The following is a 24,793-nucleotide window of genomic DNA, read 5'->3' on the forward strand; positions in this document are numbered from 1 at the left end:
CTGCTAGAGCGCGGTTGCCGGCGGTCCCGCGGACGGCCGGAAGCGGAAGTGCTCGCCGGCGCCGCCCCGGTGGCGGCCGGGTGGCGGCGGTGGCGGCCGAGGCCGAGAGCGCCATGGAGCACGTGACGGAGGGCTCCTGGGAGTCGCTGCCCATGCGGCTGCACCCGCGGGTGCTGGGCGCGCTGCGGGAGCTGGGCTTCCCGTACATGACGCCGGTGCAGGTACCCGGCGCGGCCGGGCGGGGAAGGGTCCTCCGTGCTCCGGAGAAGGGGGTGGCAGGCGGGGCAGGGAGGCTCCGAGCGGGCCGCCCCCACCCCGCCCCGGGACTTCTGCCGCGTCTTCAGTCTGTCTAGCCTGGTTAATGACGCCGGCGGGTGGGGGGCGGCGGCGCCCCTGCGCCAGGGCCCTGACCTCCTCGGCGACCATCACCCCCCGCCCCTGGCGCCTGTGAGTGCCGGGGCCCAAGTGCCGGCTGCGTTCCAGCGCTGCCCCTCTAGCAGGTGACAACGTCTCCGCGCCGTTTCCTTCTTACCTGTTTCGTAGGGTTGCTGTGGGACGTCCCTAAGACAGTGTTGGACACATTATGGGAGCTCAGAAAATAATACCTGCCGTCTTCCTATGCGGGCCAAGTGAAGCCTTCTGGCCCCATTTATATGTTTACTCAAGAAATATTTGTTGTGGGGCGCCTGGGTGGCTCTGTGGGTTAAAGCCGCTGCCTTCGGCTCAGGTCATGATCCCAGGGTCCTGGGATTGAGCCCCGCATCGGGCTCTCTGCAGGGAGTCTGCTTCCCCCTCTCTCTCTGCCTACTTGTGATCTCTGTCTGTCAAATAAATAAATAAAATCTTTAAAATATTTGTTGAGGACATACTGTGTATCAGGTTTTCTAGGCTCTGGGGACTTTGCAGTGTTGGTCCCCAGGCATGGACCTTATTTTCTTTTTTTAAAGATTTTATTTATTTATTTGACAGAGATCACAAGTAGGCAGAGAGGCAAGCAGAGAGAGAGAGCGCGGGGAAGCAGGCTCCCTGCTGAGCAGAGAGCAGGACTGGGATCATGGCCCGAGGGGAAGACAGAGGCTTTAACCCACTGAGCCACCCAGGCGCCCCTTACTTTCTACTGCAGGGAGGGAAAAAGGAGTAGAAAACGGTCATTTCAGTTGCTGGTAAGTGTCACTGAGGTCCAGGACAGGAGGTTAAGGTGGTGTGTTAGGGAAGGCCCCTCAGGTATCAGCCATTGAGCTGATACCGGAATGATTGAGGAGCTGACTGGGGGTGATTGGGGCAGGATATCTCAGCAGAGAGAAATGCCAGTGCAGATGTTTGGGGCTAGAGGTGACCTGGGAGGAACACAAAAAAGGCCTTTGGTTGGAGCCATCAGGCTTAGTATAAGAGATGAGCAAAGTAGGGTCCATGTTGTGCAGGGCCTTGGGGGGAGTCTGGATTCCATTTAAATGCAACCGGAAGCCATCTTAATGGGAAGCAACGGATGAAGGGAAGGGAGGTGACTGCTGTGTGGAGAATGGACTTCAGGGGCTTCGAGAAGCAGGAGGTCAGGGGGGCCAGTGTCAAGTGAGAGGTGGTGGTGACTTGGAGTAGAGTGGTTTCTGAGAAGGGAAGTTTGAGAGAGTGTTCAGGTTGTTGGGGGGCCAGATGTAGGCTTACCAAAGAGAGGAATCTAGAGGGAGTCAGGTTTTTGTCTTTAGCAGCTGGGTAGATGGCGGTACCCATTACTGAGATGAGTAAGGCAGGGAGAGGTAGCACGTTTCCGAGGGAAATTCAAGAATTACTGAGTTGAGACGTCCATGAGACCCTCAGGAAAGAGGAGGAGGAAGCAGGAGATGACAGTTGGGGGTACTTCGAACCCTGCTTTGGGCCTGTAGTGCCGGGAGACCCAGTCACTGACGTCAGCTGTTGGTAATCAGGGGCCATGCCGTCCACTGTGGGAGTCGGTAGACACATGAGGCTCTTGAACACTTGAAATATGGCGAGGCCAAGTTGAGATGTGCTCCACCTGTAGAAGGTACAATGGATTTTGGAGACTCAGGATTAAAAAAAGGAGTGGAACATATCTCATTAATTAATTTTTAAAATATTACCTGTTATAGTGACCTTAGTCTGGGTCTCCTGGGTTAAATAAAACACAGTAGTAAAATTCATTTTATGTTTTTCTTTTTACTTTTTTTTTTTTTTTCAAGATTTTATTTATTTAGATGACAGAGGAAGAGAGATCACAAGTAGGCAGAGAGAGAGGAGGAAACGAAATCTCTGTGGGGCTCGATCCCAGGATCCCGGGATCATGACCTGAGCCAAAGGCAGAGGCTTTAACCCACTGAGCCACCCAGGCGCCCCAAATAAATAAAATCTTCAAAAAAAAAAAAAAGTGCTCTATGTGCTGTGATGGGTGAGCTCAGGCTCTGAGGACCAGGAGTGGGGTCTTGGAGGGGATGACCTCAAAGCTGAGACCTGAGTCTGCTTTTTGCAAGACCTGGAGGTACCCTGTGGTGTTTAAAATGAGAGGGTTTATTGGAATCGTTGTGTCTTTTTTTTTTTAATATTTCATTTATTTATTTATTTGACAGAGAGCAGGAGAGTACAAGCAGGGGGAGCAGTGTAGAAGGAGAGGGAGAAGCAGGCTCCCCGCTGAGCAGGGGGCCCAGTGCGGGGCTTGATCCCAGGACCCTGGGATCATAACCTGAGCTGAAGGCAGTCGCTTAACCGACTGAGCCACCCAGGTGCCCCTGGAATCATTATTTTTTGATATGAGAGCTGGTAGATACTCCAAACCTCAGTGTCTTCAAACCCTTCCTGGTCCAGAGAGGAAAAGGACATGAGGCAGGGCTAGTATTTAGGACTCTGGAATCCCAGCTCAGCTCACTGTTCCCTCCACACTGTCTGTACAGACACCGCGCCTATGTTCTGCTGTGTTGCCTCTGAGCCAACCCCCTGGGGTGCTTTGTGGTGACTCTACTCAGGGTCTGCATTGTGTGTGTGTGTGTGTGTAGGGGGGACCCATTGTGACCCAGGCCACCCACTGTGTTCCGTGGGCTTTGGGCGACCTCCATGGAGCCTGGCATTCTCTAACGGGGGCTTTGCATCTCTTTCTCTAGTCTGCAACCATCCCTCTGTTCATGAAAAACAAAGATGTTGCTGCAGAGGCGGTGAGTACCTCATCGAAATGCAGCTTGTCCTCCTGTTTTCCCTCCAGAATGAACTGTGAGGAAAAGCAAACCAAATTATCTCCATCTTGGCAGGTCACAGGTAGTGGCAAAACACTCGCTTTTGTCATCCCCATCCTGGAAATTCTTCTGAGAAGGGAAGAGAAGCTAAAAAAGTATCAGGTGAGGTGTATTTTTACTTAGTCGTTGTAGAGGTCACAGTTCAAAAAAGCTGGTCAAAAGATTGAAAAAAAAATCTGTCCTCATTACCTGCAGATACCCTCTGTTTCTGAACCTGCCTGCCTGTTGATATTTATCTGTGGCTCTCCAGATCAATAATTCTGTTTCCTCCCTCATTCATGGCTTTGTGCAGAGCAGCAAAGACTCGGGTCACCTGCTGTGCTCGTTCCCAGCCGAGTCTGAACAGGGCAACGCTCTGCCTTCCTGCGTAGCTCTCAGACTGTAATAAACAGCCTTCCTTCTGTTTACCGCTGTGATTCTTGCTGGGGATTTCAGCGTTTAAAACGGTCTCAGGAGTAGAGCTGAAGCACTGGCTAGTGTTCCTGAGCGCCAGAAGGCTGGGATAGCCCTTTCGGAAAGCGTAAGCGTGTGGGATACATCCAGGCATGAGCTATAGCGCGACCTGCAGCGAAGTCAGTATTGATAAATCAACTCTGTATTATTCAAGGTGTCTTTAAACAGAAGCGCATATAAAAACCAGCTTCCGTATTGATTGATTGACAAAACATGACCAGAGGCTCCCCGGAACCTGACCCTGCATTTCCCCCAGTGGGGATGCATTTCAGTGTTTGTGAAGCCCGTGTTTGTCCATAGTGAGACCTGGCTGGGACCTAGAGCAGTGACTGATAAGCCCTGGGACAGAGGAAGCCGTGGAAGCCCAGAATCCTGTTCCCCGGGGCACTCGGCTCTGTGAGCTGCACGGTTCTGGCGTAGGTGTTCAGCTCTGTGAGCCCGCTCTGCTCACTGGCTCCTTTCCCCGCACTCGGGCAGGTCGGGGCGCTCGTCATCACACCCACGCGGGAGCTGGCTATTCAGATAGATGAAGTCCTGGCGCATTTCACGAAGCACTTCCCGCAGTTCAGGTGAGTCGGACACGGCTCCCCTGGTAGCTATGGGCTGTTCCTTTGCCTGACCTGCTCAAGACCTGTTGCTTGTTTTAGCCAGATTCTCTGGATCGGAGGCAGGAATCCTGGAGAAGATGTTGCAAAGTTTAAGGAGCAAGGGTAAGTTTGCTTGCTTCTGCTCCTTGTTTTTGGCACTGAACCCAAGAGGAAGCGATACCTGGTCTCGGCCTCATGGGGAGCATTCCCTTCGGCGATGCCCTCTCCCCAAAAAGTTGTATTCTCCAGGCCACATTCCCTTTTTGCCTGCTGGCTCTTTCCTGGGGAATAAGGCCCTGATGAGCATTTCGCCTTCAGTGAGTCTCACCCTGCAGAGGAGAAGGGAGTCGGGGTGGCCCTACCTCTTGCCAGGCTGACTATACAGAATTTAGAGCCCTTGCTTTTCTCACTCGGGGCTCTCTAAGTGGTCTTATCTCACTCCTGGTGGTCCCTGACCTCACGCTGAGTCCCAGCCCTGCAGGTAGCTACTTGTCTGCCTGGCATTTCCCGGGTATCTCCTGGCTATTGCAGACATGTCTGTGAGGGGTGCTTTTTATTCCCAAATCTTCATGTTGTCTGGGGTTTCACAGTCCCCTGTCTACCCATGTGCTTCTCCTGAAGTACTTGACCTCGATGCTCCACTGTCCCTTCCGTCCCCGCCCCTCGTTAACCATCACCGGCTCATTCACATGTTCTCTCCAGAGCACACATCTCGAGCCCTTCGATTTTCCCCTTTGCCCCCTCTCCCGCTCTGATCTGGACCAGCCTGTCTCTCCTGGGCTCCCGCCGTAGCGTTCTCTCCTGTGTGTTTCTGCTTTGCCTTCTTACAATCTACTCTCCAAAGAGCAACCCAGGTGGCCTTTTCAGAGTGCCAGCCTGATCATATCACTCATTGAAAACTCTACTGGCTCTTTACTGCCCTTAGGAAGGATCCTAATGTTCGTACAGGGCTTGCCAGGCCACCATTCTCCACTGCCGCTGCCTTCTCAACACCTCTGCTGCTGCACAGACCCAGCTTTCCTCTAGAGCACTGCGTGGGTCAGGTTCCCTGGGTCCCTAGGCAGGCCCAGCGGTCGGTGTGCTGTCTGTCCCACAGCGTTGCATCTTTAGGGCCTCACACGGTGCCGAGCACACACAGGTGTTTAAAAAACAGGCGGATGTTTGACCGCATGCTGGCCATCAGCCCTGTGGGATTTTTTCAGCTGCACCATGAATAAGGTTTATTACGAATAGTGATGGGTTTTGTGGCTAGTTTGTTCGAGAAACTTAATAAAGAGAACTGCTTCTATTAGCATTTGCCGTGTACCAGCTATCCTCTGCAGTGCCTTTCAGCTGGGGTCACAAAGTTGTGTAGGGGTCAGAGGCTAACATCAGTGTGTGAAAGGGCTGGGGTGGGGTTGGGTAGGAACTGCTCAAACACTCCTCTCTAGCTGGTTGGTTGCCTTGAGGATTCTGGGCTCAGTATTGCCAGATAGTGAATTTTTTAAAAAGAACATGGAATTCCAAATTTTTATGTGTGAGCTCTACACTTTTTAAACCGTTGGCATGTAATTCACATTAAAAAACAAAAACAAAACACTTGGAAGACCTGGCTGGCTCAGTCAGTGGAGCATGCAACTCTTGACTTGGGTGGGCTTGTGAGTTTGAATCCCACTTTGGGTGTAGAGCTTGCTTAAAATTGAAGGGGCATCTGGGTGGCTCAGTCAGTTAAGCATCTGCCTTCAGTTCAGGTCATGATCCCATGGTTCTGGGATCAAGCCCCACCATCGGGCTCCCTGCTCAGTGGGGAGTCTGCTTCTCTCTCTCCTGCTGCTCCCTGTTTTTGCTCTTTCTCTCTCTCTTGCTCTGCTCTGTCAAATAAATAAAATCTTTAACAAAAGTTTCTTCTAAAAAAAAAAAAAAAACAAACAAAAAACCAACTTTTTGCAGGGCAGCCAGCGTGGAGGGACCGTATTTGTCCTTTCATCTGTGGCTGTGATTTTTTTTTTTTTTTTAATGATTTTATTTATTTGACAGAGAGATCACAAGTAGAGAGAGAGAGGGAAGCAGGCTCCCTGCCTAGCAGAGAGCCTGATGCGGGACTCAATCCCAGGACCCTGAGATCATGACCTGAGCCAATGGCAGAGGCTTAACCCACTGAGCCACCCAGGCAGTCCCTGCAGCTGTGATCTTTAACATAAAATTCTCTCTAATTCTATTCACACTTTCATTTTGTAGTTGAGTTACTTTGGGCCTAACGTGGCTGAATAACTTGTTGTAGGTCAGGGGTCAGCCAACCTTTTCTGTAACGGAACAGATGATAAATATATTAGGTGGACCGCGTGGTTTGTCACAGGTGTTCGGCTCCACTGTTGGGGCGTGAAAGCTGCTAGAGACAATACAAGCTGTGCATGGTCAGTAAGACGGCACAGAAGCAGGTGCAGGCCAGATGTGGCCAGTGGGCCCCGCGTGTGCCCACACCACCCTGGGTCTTGGCCTGGAACCTGTCTGTTTTCCTCATGGCCCTCACTTTTCTGCCCTGAGCCCTGTCGCCTCACTCATGGCTGTCTTTCCCTTTGGTGGGAACTTAGATGACCTGGGTGACCATGGGGCATTATAAAACTTAGTATTTGGAATCACAGATACTCCCAAGGTCCAGAGAGTGTGGTAAATGTTTATTGTGTTTTCAAAGTGGGAACATCATTGTGGCCACTCCAGGCCGCCTGGAGGACATGTTCCGGAGGAAGGCAGAAGGCCTGGATCTGGCCAGCTGTGTGAGGTCCCTCGACGTCCTGGTGTTGGATGAAGCAGACAGACTTCTGGACATGGGGTTTGAGGCAAGGTACTGGACTCTGGGCTTCTTTGGCTTTGGGTGATACTGGCAGAAAGGAGAGCAAAGTGAAACTCCTTTACCACCTTATGACTGCCTTTATTGGGCTCATTTGAATTTCAGATCATTAGGTTGTTTGATCTTTCAAGTACTACCACACAGTTTAAGTTCCAGTTCTACTTCTTAAGATGCATTTTCTTTCATAATTTCTTTTAAAGTTTGTGTGTGTGTGTTTTGAATAGCTGTTGGGATATAACTCATCTATTGTATAATTCACTTACTTAAAATGTATAGGTCAGGGTTTTTAGTTCCAAAAAGTTGTTTGTCTTATCTTCATTCTCTTTTAATTGCCCCACGTGATAAAAGTACAATTATGTATTCATGTTGGAGAAAACTTGGAAAAACTTAGAGTATAAAGAAGAAAAGAAAAGTATAAAGAGAGTATAAAAAGTATAAAGAGTGTAAAGAGTACAAAGTGAAGAGAGGATAGAGAAGAAAAGTTGCTCATAATCTCACCCCCTGGTTAATGTCTACTGTAAATACTGGGATGGCTTTTCCCCTGGTCTTCTAAATACCTGTTTACTGTCATAAGGTGGTATTTGTTGATGATGCTGATAAACGAGGGGCTAAGCTCGAGCCCTCTTTTTTTAGCATAAACACCATCCTGGAGTTTTTGCCAAAGCAGAGGAGAACAGGCCTTTTCTCTGCCACTCAGACCCAGGAAGTGGAGAGCCTGGTGCGAGCAGGGCTACGGAACCCCGTCCGGATTTCGGTGAAGGAGAAGGGCGTCGCGGCCAGCAGCACTCAGAAAACTCCTTCCCGTCTGGAGAACTACTACATGGTGCGCACTGGATCTCCTTGCCGATTCCCGCGGCTCGGTCAGAATGCTGACTGGGGTCTCATGGGCGATGTGGCACTGCTTCTGGGGCAACCGCCTGGAGGGCGCTGTTGACATCCATAGGCTCCCGGGGTTGCGGGTGTGTGTGTGCGGGGCTGCTTCATTGCTGGTGTTTCCGGGCTGGGCTGGAAAGGTCAGGAGCCCACCTTTCCCGGGTAGAGGGAGGGGTCCGTAGGTAGCGTCGTGCCTGGCTGAATGGGTGCCAGAATGCGACGGCCCCGGACAAAGCCCAGGGACACATCTTGGCTTTGTCCTTTACTAATTGAATGCACTTACCTATACAAAGGGGCTCCACTACTACCCACTTCATGGGTTGTGGTGCGGATTGATTGATTACTATGGATTAATCCAGATTAGGCTCGTGTGAAGTACGTAGTAAGCACCAGTACCTGTTAGCTCTGGACACTGGCTGTGGCTCTTGTGGCTTTCTGCTGTTTTGTATTCATTTCACTGATTGTGTTCGGACAGATCTGAGTGTGTGAGAAGAAGTTCCAAATTGAGAATTTGGTTTTGGTAAAAATAGGGGGAGTACGTGCAGATGGGTTTAAATGTCTCTCATGTAGGGGCCTGAACGCAGCCGTTGAGTGAATTAGGAGGGACTGGAGTCTGTCTCCGTGGCGGTCTTTGAAATTTTGTACATTCTTTTCTGGAAGCCTGGGTTCATCTTAGAGCAGCGATTTCTGAACATGGAGATGTATCAGAATCTCCTGGGGGCTCTGAAATAGTATGGATTCTTGGTTTGAATCCTAGACCTACTGAGTTAGTGTGCTTTGCCCAAGAATCTGCATTTAAATCTATCCTATCTACCCTGGAGGGGTACCTGGCTGGCTCAGTCTGGAGAGCGTGCAACTCTTGATCTTGGGGTCATGAGTTCAAGCCCCATGTTGGGCATAGAGCTTACTTAAAAACAAAACAAAACAAACAAACAAAAACCTACCCTTTATATAGCTGGTGTGGTCCCTGTCTGTATACTGGGATTTGGGGACGATTGCTTTAGATGACTCTGTGTGTCTCTGTTACGTGACTCTGACTTCTGTCAGCAGCACATGCTGATACCCATTCAGAGCTAGGTGGACCGATTAATTCACTGACCGATTAATTTATTCTGTGATAGAACACAGAACTGTGTTCTGTCAGTGGAGGAAATCGGATTCCTTAATGTTTAAGGCTGAAACTGAAGATAGCTGAAGAGATTATTAGCATAAGTTTTTTTTCTTTTAATTGATTTCCTTTTTTACTTTGCAGGTATGTAAGGCAGATGAGAAATTTAACCAGTTGGTACATTTTCTTCGAAATCATAAGCAGGAAAAACACCTGGTCTTCTTCAGGTAATTCTTCTGGATGCTGTGGTGGGAGAATCTGGGGTTCAGTCACCTCCAGAATGTACAGATGCATGTAGCCCTAAGGTTTGGAATTCTCTCAGGAATGTTTTTGCTTCAAGTAACTGAGAACCCAGCTTTTGTGACTTAAGCAGGAGGAGTTATTTTTCTCCTGTAGAAAGAAGGCCAGAGGTTAGGCAGGTCCTGACATTGGGTAGTGTCTCCCCCGTGTCCAGGTCAGTACTTCTGTGACTGTCCTTGGCCTTTTATTCATGTCTGTCCCTTCATGGTTTGAAGATGGCCACCGTCATGCTTGCTGCCCCCTCTGCACTGAAAACAGAAAAGGGAGGGGGAAGGGCATTCTTCACATCAGAAGAGCAGAAAGCTTTCTCAGAAGCTCCTCTTCCCCAGCTGACTCAGGCTTTCATTTCAGGGGGCAAAGATGAGTCACTGGGCAGCCGCTCACCTCCAGAGAGGCAGAGGAAATGAGTGTGCAGCTGTCCCAGCCTCTGTCGTAGAGGTGAGGGAGGGAGTGGCTGGGAGTGGCCTTGAAGCAGCCAGCCCAGTGGCTAACACTGTTCTGTCCTGCTGTCAGAACTCCAGGAGGGCTTCAGATCTAGAGTTTAGGGTGGCTCATGTTGGTAGCCATTGTCCCAGAGAGGATGGGGTCCTCTCCACTGCAGCTGGTGCTCGCCGCCTCCGTCCCCAGCAGTAGGGGACCCAGGCGGCCAGTGACTCTGAGCCCTCTGTCCGCTCTCGCAGCACCTGTGCCTGTGTGGAATACTACGGAAAGGCTTTGGAGGCCCTGGTGAAGGGTGTGCAGATCATGTGCATTCACGGGAAGATGAAACACAAGCGTGATAAGATCTTCATGGGGTTCCGCAGATTGCAGAGGTGCGTTAGCTGCCCTGCAGCTCACTGTGTGCTTCCGCAGGGCCCTCACATGGGGGTTGTGTTCTCTGCCCGGAACCCTCTTTCTCCTCTGCCCAGTTATCACACCTGCTCTGTGTGGTCCCGGGGCGCCCCATCCCCAGCCTGACCCCATCACGCTGCACTGCGCTGACTTCCCTGCAAGATCACAAGCTCTGAGAATCTGGCCCAGCCCCTGGCCCAGGGGTTTTGATACCTATTTGTTGAATGGGTGGAGGGCATTTGGGTAGGAGCAATTCATTGAAGTCTCATAAGTTCTCATTGGGTCACTGCACAGTTGGGACCTCGCATCTCTCAGTGGCCATAATTAATTATGCATGTAGAAGCAACATTTTTCTGCTTTTCTAAGAGCCTCCTGGCTGTGTTGTTAAAAGCACTCTTCTAGGAGTGCCTCTGCCCTTGGCTCAGGTCATGATCTCAGGGTCCTGGGATCGAGCCCCGCATTGGGCTCTCTGCTCAGCGGGGAGCCTGCTTCCCCCTCTCTGCCTGCCTCTATGCCTGCTTGTGATCTCCCTCTCTCTGTCAAATAAATAAATAAAATCTTTAAAAAAAAAAAAAAAGCATTCTCCTAGACAGAGTGATAGAATGGACTGTACACCTAGGATTAGATGTATTACAGTTTTTGGTTTGTTTTAAAGAAAAGTATGCTGATTTAAAAAGTCCTTTCCCAGTCTCTTCCCTACCTGTTTTCGTTGGGAATTTGTGAAGTCCTGGATATCCTTAGGAGGAAAAAAAAGTCAAAATGGGATTCCTAACTGCTTGCATCTGTGAGAGGTTCCAGAACCTGTGCGGTCCTGTCGTCGGCCTCATTGAGGCCGGGAAAGACTGATGGTGAGGATGCTTGCCCCCCTCTCTCAGAATGCTGTTCTCTCATTTTCTAGTGGGATTTTAGTGTGCACGGATGTCATGGCCCGAGGAATAGACATTCCTGAAGTAAACTGGGTTTTGCAGTACGACCCTCCCAGCAGCGCAAGGTACGGCATGACGGAATGTGACCCTCTGTCAGGAATCCGGCTCCATGAATCCTGATGAAGATACACATAATGATGTTCATCAAAACATTACTTTCGGGGCACCTGGGTGGCTCAGTGGGTTAAGCCTCTGCCATTAGCTCAGGTCATGACTTCGGGGTCCTGGGATCGAGCCCCACCTGGGGCTCTCTGCTCAGCAGGGAGCCTGCTTACCACCCTCTCTCTGCCTGCTGTTCCGCCTGCTTGTGATCTCTCTGTCAATTAAATAAAATATTAAAAAAAAAATTACTTAGCAAAAATGGATGAATAGGTGAACCGTCCCTGGCGTGTGAAAATAGTGATGCCATAGTATACGATTTGTTATTTTCACATGCTTTTTTTTTTAAACAGTGACAATTTTCTTAAAAGATTTTATTGTTTTAAATGAGACGAGAGAGAGCGGGAGACAGAGATAACATAAGCAAAGGGAGCGGCAGGCAGAGGCAGAGGGAGAAGTAGACTCCCTACTGAACGGGAGCTCGATCCCAGGACCCCGGGATCATGACCTGAGTTGAAGGCAGATGCTTAACTGACTGAGCCACCCAGGCGCCCCTCTATGTGCTTTTTGAAGTTCTTGCACAGAAGCATCTGATAGATGCTTAAAGGAAATCAATACATGATTCCATATATGAAAGTCTTACTCTCCCAGAACAAACTTAATTTCCTCATAGATCCTTCCAGACAGGAAAATGTGAGGAAACAGACCTCCCACGTGGTAATGATCATTATTTTTTGTTGGAGGGCTTACAGGCCACTTTTCTGTACGTTTGTCTCCCAGTTTTCTTCTAGGACCTGTTTTACCTGTATCATCAGATAGGCATACATGTAAACTTTCCTAGTTCACATTAAATGTCTTGCAGAATCCTGTCCAGTTTGCGGTCTATATTTAACTGCCAGCATTTGCATCTGTGACCCTAGTGAGAGGCAGGGTTGGGCTGAGCCATGGAGTCTGGGCCCCTGCTTGCCCACTCTCACATGGTGATCGCCATCCCATCCCCCGTTCACAGTGCCTTTGTTCATCGCTGTGGCCGTACAGCCCGCATCGGCCACGGTGGCAGCGCGCTCGTGTTCCTCCTTCCTATGGAAGAGTCCTACGTCAGTTTCCTTGAAATTAACCAAAAAGTAAGCGGTCTTCTCTTCTCATGTAGGATGCCCAGTGATAGGTACTTGGTAGAGTTCTTTTCCAGCCAGTGGCCCGGAACTTAGAGGAGGGGTCTGCACACTCGGGGGCCAGGTGGTGACACAAGGGCAGGAGGTGGCTGGCTTGAAGGCAGCGGGGAGGCTCCCAGCCCATTCAGGGTGGCAGCCACTGCTCAGCTCCAGCTGAGTGTCAGTACTTGGGGACACAGACCTAGTGTTGGATATTCCCCAACTAGAAATCAGGATTTTTATATAAAATTGATTTTTAAAATTTCCTTAAAAAAATATCAGACTAAGTAAAGTACTTGGGAATTTTGGGCTTCAGTGTCTCTGATTAAAGATTACAATGAATTGTTTTGCCTTTGGTTTTGCACTGGCTCTGATGGGGTTTTGGGAGCGAGGGCATCCCAGCCAGAAGAGGTGAGCATGTGGTCTGTGTGCAGTGCCCCCTGCAGGAGATGAAACTCCAGAAAAACACAGGAGACCTCCTTCCAAAGCTCAAGTCCATGGCCTTGTCCGACAGAGCGATGTTTGAAAAGGGCATGAAAGCGTTTGTGTCCTATGTCCAGGCTTATGCGAAGCACGAATGCAACCTCATCTTCAGAATAAAGGGTAAGGTGATTTCATGTAATTGTCTCCTTAAACACCTACAGCCTTACAAATAGTGCAGGTGTGAAACTTCTTTGTCTTATAAAAATGTTAGGTGTATGTCAGGGTTAGTATTTTCTAAATTTTTTTTTTTTAAGATTTTATTTATTTATTTGACAGACAGAGATCACAAGTAGGCAGAGAGGCAGGCAGAGAGAGAGGAGGAAGCAGGCTCCCTTCTAAGCAGAGAGCCCGATGTGGGGCTCAATCCAAGGACCCTGAGATCATGACCTGAGCCGAAGGCAGAGGCTTTAACCCACTGAGCCACCCAGGTGCCCCAGTATTTTCTAAATATTTAAAAGAAGCATCCCTAGGGTTTGTGTAGACAGAACAAATTTGCTACCGAGTATTCCTTTTTGGTAAAAAATAATTAAAAAGAACCCACTCAGTCATTCGGTTAGAAAAGAGCCGTCTTCTTTGGGTTGGTGCTTATGATTCTATTTTGGGTGTGCTAACTCTGACGTTTTGGTTTAATTAGATCTTGATTTTGCTAGTCTTGCTCGAGGATTTGCCCTGCTGAGGATGCCCAAGATGCCAGAACTCAGAGGAAGGCAGTTTCCAGATTTCATGCCTGCGGATGTTAACACAGACACCATTCCATTTAAAGATAAAGTTAGAGAGAAGCAGAGGCAGAAACTACTGGAGCAACAAAGGAAAGAGAAAAGAGAAAATGAAGGGAGAAAAAAATTCATAAAAAATAAAGCTTGGTCAAAGCAAAAGGCCAAAAAGGAGAAGAAGAAAAAAATGAATGAAAAAAGGAAGAGGGAAGAGGTACAGTGTTTCTTTATTACTTGACTACTCAGCTGAGAATTCTGAATGAATTTTATCAAAGTAGTGTCTTGTAGTAGGGAATGCGTGGGGCTTTTGTATTTCTTTATTTTGTTGGGAGTTGGCTGGGAGTGTGACATGTTTGTGGAAGCTGATCTGAGAGCGTGTCGTTGCTGTGAGAGCACGTCCCTGAGACGTTCAGTGGTTTGTCACTTTCTGCATTTAGGGTTCCGATATTGAAGACGAGGACATGGAGGAACTTCTCAACGACACGAGGCTCTTGAAAAAGTTTAAGAAAGGCAAAATTACTGAAGAAGAATTTGAGAAGGGGTTGTTTTCGAGCGGCAAGAGAACAGTCTCGAGAGCAGATACGGGGATACCTGATTCGGAAGAGGAGTGCTGACCCGGCCGCAGGCGTACTCGCGCGCAGGGAGAACTGCAAGTGGGCCCCGCACAGCACCCACGCACGTTCCCTGTGTGCTGGATCCACAGCTGGCATCCAGGAAAGTCGTGTTCACACTGGGGACGGAGGGCGCGCTTCACACTCATGACTGCTTTATGGAAACCACAGCAGCCTTTAAGGCCAACAGAAGAGGGTAAGACTGAGTGTAAATAATAGATGTATTTATTTTGATGGGTCCCCTCTAAATTAAAGCTCATTTTTTGGTGCCTATTTTATACTTACTTTCTAACATAAAGATACTGAGGTATACTTGATTTTTGGCCAACCACCTGACCTTTGTGGGTATCCTTGCCCTGGACTTGAGTTCTCTCTCTGAGGAACTGCACAGAACACCCATGTGGAGGGGCTGTTGTTGCCGGGGTTTTCTTCTCTTCTTTCAAGAATTGTCCCCACCACAGTTTTAGGGGAAGGAAGCAAGTCATTCTAGGGAAAAAAATTATGCTTTGTGTCAAATAAAATATTGCCTTCTATTTGAATGTCTTGAGTGTGTGAATGTGGCTACAGTGTCTTCACTAAGATGGCCAGTACCTCCGGGCCTGGGGTAGCACTCAATACTGATACAACACCATAGAAAAATCTTGCGTGTAGTTTATTTGAGAAGATGCTGGATTTGTCCCCAGGTACAATTTTTAAAAAGCTGTTCAGGAGCAAACATGTCTTAAAGGTAATTCACATCTCCTGCAGATACAGACTTTCAGTTTACAGATGTTCTGGAAGGTCTTCGTATGTGCTGAGGCCACGGAGGCTGCTCCTGCTAAATGCTGTTTCTACCTTCCTTGGGTTCTCTTGGTTTCCTTCCCGTCTGTCCCAATACCGATGTTGGGATGGCAGCCCCGGGCTTGAGGTCTCTACTGGAAGTCTGATGTGACTTCAGTCTGGGTTTCCAGCCTTTCTCCTAAGGCACCACTTATGTGTCCTGGGTGGCTGTTGGTTTCCACAGGGGCGCCTGGCTGCCTGTAGGAACACCTGCTTTTTCAGGCCTGCATCTCTTTAATCGATGCTTTTGGCAAATCAGTCTGGAGTACAGGTTAGAAGGGAGGTAGGCTTGGGTATGTCCTTCATTGGTTAAATAGCCAATAATATAACTTGTATTTCTGGAAACTGGGAAGTATCTAGACACCATAAACACAATTCAGGTTGGGTTTTAGGGAAGCCATGAACACATTATAGATGGGGCTGAAATGGGTAAGAAATTTTCTTATGGTCGTAAGAAATCCCAAGTCTTATGGTTTTAGGTCCTTATTCCTTAAGTCTTCTTTAAAAAAAAAAAAAATCAGTTTTGGGGGCATCTGGCTGGCTCAGTCAGTGGAGCATATGACTCTTGATCTTGGGGTTGTTAAGTTCAAGCCCCACGTTGAGGGCAGAGATTAGTTAAAGATAAAATCTTTAAAGAAAAAATAAATTCAGTATGGCCTGTCCCACGGAGGGGTCAAGAAGCTACTCACCCCGCCCCAGGTACATCAGCTGTGCGGCGGCAGGAAGGGGCCCGGGGGTTACAGATACAGCTTGATGAGCTCGTCGCTGACCGCTGAGGGCGTCAGCACCCCCAGGTCTGTAAACAGCAGTGTTATTAAGGAAGGGGACGTGTAGTCGACCCATGGGTGCTCCTCTTTGAGATCTTGTTTGGTCTGCATAGTCTTCAGAGTATCTGCCTTATACTGAGGAGACAGGAAGCACGTGTTGGTTTTCCCCCACACACCCAGGGCTCAGAGGTGGTGCGGGCTCGGCCTGAGCCATCAGTGTGCGGCTAGCTACTACCTGAAGTGTTCCCTGCACGTGGGGGAAGCCAGCTGAGTGGCACACTGGCGAGGAGGGCAGAGCGCAGTGGGGAAGTCAGGATGGCGGTCTGGTGGCCTCCCGGCCAACGGCCTTGATTTAATGAAAACCCCAAACCGTGTCTCCCCTCACTGGCATGCTGGATTCACGGCTCCAAACCTCTCGCGATAACAATTTCAGGTCTTTACAGAGAGCTTTACTATGTGCCTGGCACGTGCCAAGCTTTTCTCCTGGATTTTCTCAGAACTGTCCTGTGGCTCAGAATGCACTTCCAGCTCATCTGACCGATAACGGACGTTCAGAGCACAGAGCGAGGGCATCTGCCCCGGGCCTTGTGGTTAGTGAGCGGTGGCGATGGGGGGCTGAGCCTGGAGAGTTGACTCCAAAGCTTGGACTGAACCATCAGCTTTCCCTGTGTCCCTGCAGCTCCCTCTCCTACCTGAGAGGGACTGAGAGATGGACGTGCTGGGGACAAACGGGACTCTGAGTCTGAGCTCAGCCAACCACTGATCTCTGCATGGCAAGTGTGGGAGCAACTAGTGATGGGAGGGGAGTAACTCACTGAAATACTCCGACACTGCTTCTTCCCAAAGGCCTCAGTTGAGACTCAAATACCCCTTCAAATATGCAAAAAAGAAAGTCTTGCCTTAAACTTATCTGGGACATCCTGCTGGTTTAGTGGGAAGAGTCGTACAAACTTGAAACTTTCCGCAACAACATAAAAAGGCTTGTTCTGGGCTTTGGCGCACACGGCCATCTGGTTGGTTCCAATCTGGAGAGTCAGAAAAAGCAGAAGGATGAGATCTTATAGCATATTCAAGTGTGTGAATGAACATAAAATATGTAAATCTGGCTTTGGAATTAAAGACGACCTTTTTAAAAAGACAACAGAATCGACATTTCTCTCAAGATAAACAAATGGCCAGGGTGCCTGGGTGGCTCAGTGGGTTAAGCCTCTGCCTTTGGCTCAGGTCGTGATCCCAGGGTCCTGGGATCGAGCCTCACATCGGTCTCTGCTCAGCGGGGAGCCTGCCTCCTCCTCTCTCTCTCTGCCTGCCTGTCTGCCTACTTGTGATCTGTCAAATAAATAAAAAATCTTAAAAAAAAAAAAAGATAAATGGCCAATACACACATTCTCAAAAGATGCTTAAGATTGTTGTTATTAGGCAAACACAAGTCAACCCACAAGGAGGTACTACTTCACACCTACCAGCATGGCTATAATTGAAAAACCAAAATAACAAGTGTCGGCAGGACTGCAGAGAGACTGGAATGCTTGTGCAGTGCTGAGGAGAATGGACAGTGGTGCGGCTACCATGGAAAAGTCTGGTGGGTTCTTGGGACGCTAGACGGAATTACCACGTGACCCAGAAATTCCACCCAGGTTCGCACCCGCAGGAACTGCGAACCGGAACTCAAATAGATGACTGCACCCGTGTTTGTAGTAGCCTTATTTACAAGAGCCGAAACGTAGAAACGACTCAGGTGGACAGGAGTTGGTGGACAAACAAACGTGCTCTCTGCACGCGATGGAACGTGACTCGGCCATAAACGGGGATGGTGTACTGACTCCCGCTACGACGAAGATGGGCTTTGAGAGCGCCATGCTGTGTGAGACCGAACCCCGAACTGTACATGTGAAAACCCTATGCTGTATCCACTTCACCACGCAGCAAAGGATCACGAGATCTTTCCATGTTAAGCAATGGATGGAGAAATTTTAACACACTATATTGATGTCAAATATGCCTAATTAAAAAAAAAAAAACCAACAACCAAACCCAATTCTAGTTAAAACATGTTTTGAGGAAGATAAACTGCAGTCTTGTGATTCACATAGATCAAAGAAATAGGACCAAGATTTGGCCACTGCAGTGGCTTCTGGGGACTGGGAGACAATTCGCTGGGATGGTGTCGTCTGGAGGCTAACGGGGTGCTGGGGGAGCGAACGGTAACGTTGCTAGGATGCGGGTCAGCGCCCCCTCCCTGCCTGGAGCAAGGACCGTGGGGAACTGACGTTCTTACCTTGTTGATAATCCCTCCGTTTTCAACAACTCCTTCAGCACCAACTATGACAAGATCCACTTTCTCCATGATATAGCTAGAGGAATTTTTAACAAAATTACACTCCTTTCTTGGCTCTTACGAGCAGCAGTATCACCTGCAAAGACCAGTATTCCATTTTCACCAATGTAAGTTCCTCTCATCACTTCCTTCTTTCAGAAGAGCACTTAACCCAAGACAACCTGGGCACTGCTGGCAGTTCTGCAACCACAAGCATGAAAACGCGCTGTGACCCCAACCCCCCCACCACCGCCGTGTGAGTGCCCTTCCCACGGCTGCCCGGCACACGGACACGCACAGGTGCAGTGATAGACGTGAGAATCCCGTGACCCGCTCTTGATCCTCACTACCTGTGCTACGCTCTCTTTTCTGATCAACTTCAAACAAAACAAATTTAAAAACCTATCGTGATCCAGAGTTGGCAGAAAATGTTATGTAATTCAAGAATCTTTGAGCTACGGTGAAGGCCAATTTGCCTTTGAAAATGAGCAATGAAGCAGAATTCTTCAAAATGCTTTCTTTTGAACGCTTTCCTAATTTCCTTAATTATCTGCCTTATGTCTTTTTTTCCTTTTTTTCCCCAAGAGACTTTCAGTCCCGTTTTCTTTTGCGAGGTACACTGGCAATTCTCAGAACGTGTTTCCTCAGTTTTAGAATTGAAGTCATACGGGAAAGTCAAAGAATTCCAGCGGGCCACTGAGGACAGCCCATGCCTTCCGCTGAGGAGGGAGCCCTGATTATATGTACTGACTCGAGCCTGACTTTCGCACCTTCCTCTTAAGACGCATCGTAAGGGACCCTGGGTGGCTCAGTAGGTTAAGCGTCTGCCTTTGGCTCAGGTCACGGTCCCAGGGTCCTGGGATTGAGTCCTGCACTGGGCTCCCTGCTCAGCAGGGAACCTGCTTCTTCCTCTCCCTCTGCCCCTCCCCTTGCTTGGGCTCTCTCTCTCTCTGACAAATAAGTAAAATCTTTAAAAGAACAAAATGAAATGTACCTTAAGGCCACATAAATGACTCCTATTCTCTGAAACACGCTACAGCTTGTCTCCTGCATACACCATCGAGACCTTTTCACGAGCTTGCTGGTTTAATGCGGCCATCAATTCGGAGGCAGAACTTGAGCCAGTGCAGTTCTATGAATGGGACTCCAACTGGAAACCCTGTTCCAATCTGACCCCAGGAGTGGGTGAGGAAAAGGAACAGTGTTCAGGGGAGATGGGAACTTACCCAACAGCAGCATCCAGGACCACAGTGACAGGGACGTTGAGGTGGCAGAGAGCTCTGGCCATTTTCTTACTGGAAAATGACATTTTTGAAAACATGAGCAGAAGTCCCATAGTGGCAGATGATGAGTCACTTAATTTGGACAATGGTAAATCACATTAGCTTGAGACTCAGTTCATATTCAGGGACTAAGGGGCATGTTCTAAGACTCTGGACTAAGGAAACAAGAATTTGGGTTCTTTAGAAGAAAACGTGTTTCAGGAAAACTATATTCTTGGGGACTCTGGGTAAGAGATGCAAATACAGCAAAAAAGGAGACAGTTTTCTCTTTCATGATCTTCTGGATGGAGATGGGAATTATCTACTCCTTGATAAAAAAATTTTCCATTCGTGTATCTAGGCCCTGCACAGTGGCCTACTATCAATACAGAGATTTTTCTTTGAGGACAGGAAAGGCATAATGGCGAGACTGAGTCACTGCTCAGTGGGGGGGCATGTTCTGGGGCTTTCTACACAGGTTCTAATCCTTCCCTTGCTCTCTAAAATGACCGCTGGGCCCAGAACCAAACAGAATGATACTTGCCCTGATAAGTCGGGCTGTGACTCTGTGATGTACACACTGAAACGCTTCTTGGCCACCACTGCTGCCTCCAAAACTCTCAGGACCACTCTGGAGTAGGCATGAGTTAATATTCTCTGCAGACCAAGAAAGTTCTGTCAAAAGGGCAAGCTTCACAGTGATCACCCCATACTCTGCCCCGCGCATGCCCGTTCCCGGTACCCCCAGGCTTCTCTCTATGCGCTCTCACAAATCAACTGGAATCAAGCGAGATTCTTGATGGCCCATCTGTGAGGGGTGGGTCACCTCTTCCCATACCAAATGCAGGAGTGGAATCTCCATGTGGTGTTGCTCACGAGATACAAAAGCCTTTCTATCTGAAGGCTCTGCTCGGTTCCTTTGGGGGCGCTTTCCTAGTTCAAAGACATGGTTCTAAGACAAGGCCCACAGGCATGAGGCAGGTTGCAGGACGAAATGCAGGGGCGCGGGTAGGGCAGCAGCAAAGAGGAGAGACAGAGCGCCAGCTGTTGTCATACGGTCCTTACTACTGCCACATCATCTCATTTTTTTGTTGAGAATCCAAGACAGAAGTGTTGGCTAACTAACTTCTTTTTAAATTTATAAACACCATTTCAGGTAAACAACCCATCTGTGGGCCAGATACAATGGGCAGACACTCACTTCGGCTCTGTTCTAATGAATGGACTATGCGGGTCTGTATAATGCAAAACTGATGGACAAAGCGCACCCTCGCTCCTTTCTGGGCATCGCCCGGGAGCCTTCAGCGATGCGGATTCTCAGCTCCCCAACCCAGACCTGCTGAATCAGAACTGGCACTGAACAAGATCCCCAGGTGGTTCGTCTGCAGGTTCCAACGTGGGCAGCTCTGCTCTGAATTTAGTCTGAAGTCAGCGCTGATGCAGGTGGATATTAATACATTCACACACAGCAGGGCGCAGGAGGCGGTCACAGTCCTGTCTCCGTGTGGCCCAAGGCAGCTTTGTTTGCAACTGGCTTTTCTACAAGTTCCACTCACATCTATTACGTCATTTTGTGAAGAACACACTTCAAAGGTTGGGAAGGGGGTAATAGTTGGGAAGGGGGTAATAAAACAGGAGGAGATTTCAGAGTCAAACACAAATAAAGAATTTTATGGTCAATGGAGGCTTGGATGGCAGGAGAGGGACGCCAGTGGAGAGACATCATAAAAGTTTTACTGCCCCTTTGCTGGGGGACTGGCTTAACCTGCAGCTCCTGTCCTCACTTCACCTAGAATCCCTTGGCAGCTCTGCGTCTCAGCAGCAGCACTGGAAATGGAATGAAAGACAGCATTCCAGGCCAGCCCTGACCTTCACCGAGAAGACACTCAGTAGGAACCAGTGCCAACAGCTGTTAGGTGTTGATTTAATTTTGATTTAGTACATACCCGATAATGAAAACACTTCTTTGATAACAACACCTTATTAAACCAAGAATCATCCATGCTGTCCTATTGGTTTTTTTCTCTTCTGGTTTATTTTATTTAAAGTTTATTTACTGTTTTTCAGTAATCTCTACACCCAGTGTGGGGCTCAAACTCACAATCTGGAGATCAAGAGCTGCACGCTCTTCTGACCAAGCCAGCCTGGCGCCCCCGTCAGCCTGTTTGATGTGCCAGCCTCTGTAGTAGCATCTACGCATTTGTATAGGGCTTACTATGTGCCAGGCATAGTACAGAGTCCTTAGATCGTCTCAGTACCTCCTCCCACAGCAACCTGATAGGGCAGGTGCTGCTATTACCTTGATTTAGCGGATGAGAAAAACCAGCACAGAGAGGTTAAGTAACTGGTCCAAGGCGACACAGCAAATAAGTGGCAGAGGAGGGATTTTCCCCCAGGAGTCTAAAAGTCCTTGCTCCCAATTACCACATGTGAGGAAAACTACTCACCGCCCCATCTTTGATGAAAGTATGGCACAGATCTGCAATTTTATTTCTTGATAGGGATGTTCTCCTGAGAAAAATTTCTCCCCGCTCAATCATGATCTTTTTACATTTAGAGTAATCCTAGGAAGAAAAGAGCAAAATGAGGGGTAAAGCCGAGGATACTTGCAGCCACACGCAGGAGCAGACAGGTGGCCCGAGGAGGGCGGGGCTTACCGAATATTCTAGAGAGGTCAGGCTGATGAAGCGCAGGAAGAGCTTCCCACCGGAGGACACGGCCACAGAGGAGTCCACGCCACACAGGGTTTCTATGGCACAGGTGAGATTCGCTCGCAGGCCCTGGATTGTCTCCCCTGCACGGGTCACATGAGGAATGCGGTGTTCAGGTTAGTATCACAGCCCCTTGGCAGATCTGTGATTCATACATTATGCGACCAGAGACACGCCAGTGAGTAGACAGGGTCCCTGCTCTGATGGGACTCCCCTTCTCGAGGAAGAGGCAGACAGTAAACAAGCAAAGAAATACACAAGTTACAGACTGAATGAGGACAGAAAGCAGCAGAATGATGAGAAACGTGGGGCTAATAGGAGTGGCCTCTGGAGTGGAGGCCATTTAAACTGAAACCCGAGTCATAAAGGATCCAGCCCGGTAAAGATCCAGTAGGAAAGGTACAGGTGCACACTATAACAACTCAGAGACCTGAGATGGGAATGAACTTTACATGACAGAGAGGCCACCAGACTGAAGCACAGTTTAGTGAGGGACGGCGTGGAAGGAAATAAGCAGAAGTGAAAGAAGAGGTCTGAGAGGCGGTGTAGACAAGGCTCAGTGTTTGCGTGTTATTGTAGGTATGATGGGAAGACACTGCAGGCTCTCTTAGAGACACACGTCTTTAGGCCAGCCCTTTGGATTAAAGAAGGCATTATTAAAACTATTATTGTTATTTTGCTTGTGAAAGACATATGCTCTACCAAGAAACTTGTATTTAGGATGCCTGAAAGAGTAGGCGATCACAATGGATGACGATAATACTAGAATTCTGGAACACTCTAGCAAGTGCACAAATTCTGGCACAAGACAGACACTCCATAAACACAAAGCTGAACTGTTGCTATAATTTAAGCTTCATGGTTAATTTGATATAACATAGACACTCTTGATTCAAAGTGTATCTCACTTATGAAAAGGGACCCATTTAATGATGACTGATGGGCTCTTTCCAAGTCAAAATGAAGACTGAAATGAAGAAGTTGAAACAGAGCTGCATTACCTTACATAGGCCCCCACACAGTTTCACTTTCTACATTTGTTTTAAAATATTTTATTTATTTATTTGACAGAGAAAGATAGAGTGAGCGTGCACAAGTGCACAAGCAGTGGGAAGGGGCAGAGGGAGAGGGAGACGCAGACTCCTAGGATCCTGGGATCATGACCTGAGCGGAAGCTGGACACTTAGCTGACTGAGACACCCAGGCGCCCCAATTTTCTACACTTCTGCCAGTTCCTAGAGGAGTGTTGGAATATGACCCTCTTCACCTTCATCTCTCTTCAAGAACTCCAGCAAAGTCCGGATGGCAGCTACTGCTGAGGCCATGTCAGGATCTTCTTTCATCTGAGACTTAAAGTAGTCAATTAACTCTGGGGAGGGAGAAAAAAGTGATTCATCAAATTCATTTAGCAGGTTGTAAGACCGGAGAGCTTTTCAATGACTTAAGAAATAAACTAATTTTATTTAAGATTTTATTTATTTATTTGAGAGGGAGAGATAGAGAGGGCACACATACAGAGGAAGAAGCAGACTCCTGCTGAGTGGGGCGCCCGATGCAGGACTTGATCCCAGGACCCTGAGATTATGATCTGAGCCAAATGCAGATGTTGAACAGACTGAGCCACCCAGGTGCCCCAGAAGCAAACTAATTTTTAAAATACTTTCTTTGGGGCGCCTGGGTGGCTCAGTGGGTTAAGCCGCTGCCTTCGGCTCAGGTCATGATCCCGGAGTCCTGGGATCGAGCCCCACATCGGGCTCTCTGCTCCTCGGGGAGTCTGCTTCTTCCTCTCTCCCTCTGCCTGCCTCTCTGCCTACTTGTGATCTCTGTCTCTCAAATAAATAAATAAAATAAAAAAAAATACTTTCTTTTTAGGGTGTTTGGTTTCAGAGGCACTATAAATGTTGATGGGAATAGAGATGACTGGACTTTATTTAGGATTTACCAGATGTGTTTCTCATTTTTGAAAAAACTATCTGTGCACAAAACGCATAAAATTTAAGCACCACCATGTGACAGTGGAAGGTCATCCTCCCTCTTATCCTTGACTACAAGTCCTGGGAGAATCCCAGAGTCAACCACTGTACCAATTTTCCCTCCACCTGTCCAGAGAGTCCGTGCCAATTCTAGCCTGTTCACCTACTTACATATGTACATGTACATGCAAAGCTCCATCCCTCCGTATTTTTTAAATGATATGTCAGTTTGTCCTTGTGTTTCACTTAATAAAACACCCTGATAACCATATTAGATGAGCACATCAAATACGTCTTTTTAAAAAAATTCGAGTACCAGATCCAGTAAGGCGGGGAATCTTACTCATACTTTACATATGAGGAAATCACGACTGCCGAAACCTGCACACCTCGTCTAAGTCTCCCTTTTTTGGAGGAGGGCCCTGGAAAGCGCTGGGAGGAGGAAGATCTGGGAATACTCTCGGGACCCATCTTACAGGGACCGCGAAAGGGACCGAGTCGCTACTAGAAGCGGCACATCCCGTCCAGCAGCCCAAGCTTGGAAAATGACTTCTGGATGGACCCCCGTGCGGCTCTGCTTTAGGCCCAACAGGCCACGTCCCGTCCCGACTCACCATTGCTGTCCATTGTGCCCTCCGGATCGCGCAGCCCGAGGGGACCCGGAAAGCCCGCGCTGCCTGGTAGAGTCCCACGACCGCAGGAGTTCTCCGCTACAGAGACTGACAGCACGCCGCGCGACTCCACAC

At 48.6% G+C, this 24,793-nt stretch overlaps 2 protein-coding genes across 8 annotated transcripts; one reads left to right on the forward strand and one right to left on the reverse strand.

Moving 5' to 3' along the window:
- Positions 1-33: 33 nt before the first annotated feature.
- On the forward strand, positions 34-14,731 carry DDX55 (DEAD-box helicase 55). Its single transcript, XM_082698406.1, has 14 exons — positions 34-221; positions 3,108-3,158; positions 3,252-3,338; positions 4,167-4,258; positions 4,337-4,399; positions 6,948-7,097; positions 7,737-7,926; positions 9,229-9,311; positions 10,065-10,196; positions 11,114-11,206; positions 12,250-12,364; positions 12,826-12,994; positions 13,509-13,801; positions 14,025-14,731. The coding sequence occupies exons 1-14, from the start codon at positions 114-116 to the stop codon at positions 14,199-14,201; spliced, it is 1,803 nt and encodes a 600-aa protein (XP_082554532.1). The 5' UTR covers positions 34-113; the 3' UTR covers positions 14,202-14,731.
- Positions 6,910-24,778, reverse strand: EIF2B1 (eukaryotic translation initiation factor 2B subunit alpha). 7 transcript variants are annotated; one of them, XM_082698550.1, is made up of 10 exons: positions 24,662-24,778; positions 23,342-23,443; positions 22,021-22,157; positions 21,811-21,927; positions 19,908-20,020; positions 19,328-19,396; positions 18,063-18,138; positions 16,684-16,809; positions 15,707-15,919; positions 6,910-7,133 (listed from the first exon to the last, which is right to left on the reverse strand). In XM_082698550.1, the coding sequence occupies exons 1-9, from the start codon at positions 24,672-24,674 to the stop codon at positions 15,755-15,757; spliced, it is 918 nt and encodes a 305-aa protein (XP_082554676.1). In that variant the 5' UTR covers positions 24,675-24,778; the 3' UTR covers positions 6,910-7,133; positions 15,707-15,754. The 7 variants fall into 7 exon arrangements, with proteins under 7 accessions (XP_082554676.1, XP_082554675.1, XP_082554671.1 ...); XM_082698549.1 differs by lacking the exon at positions 6,910-7,133 and adding an exon at positions 9,180-11,257; XM_082698545.1 differs by lacking the exon at positions 6,910-7,133 and adding an exon at positions 14,832-15,215.
- Positions 24,779-24,793: the final 15 nt, after the last annotated feature.

Source organism: Mustela nivalis (genome assembly GCF_964662115.1).
Source record: "Mustela nivalis genome assembly, chromosome: 14".
Classification (NCBI taxonomy): Eukaryota; Metazoa; Chordata; class Mammalia; order Carnivora; family Mustelidae; genus Mustela; species Mustela nivalis.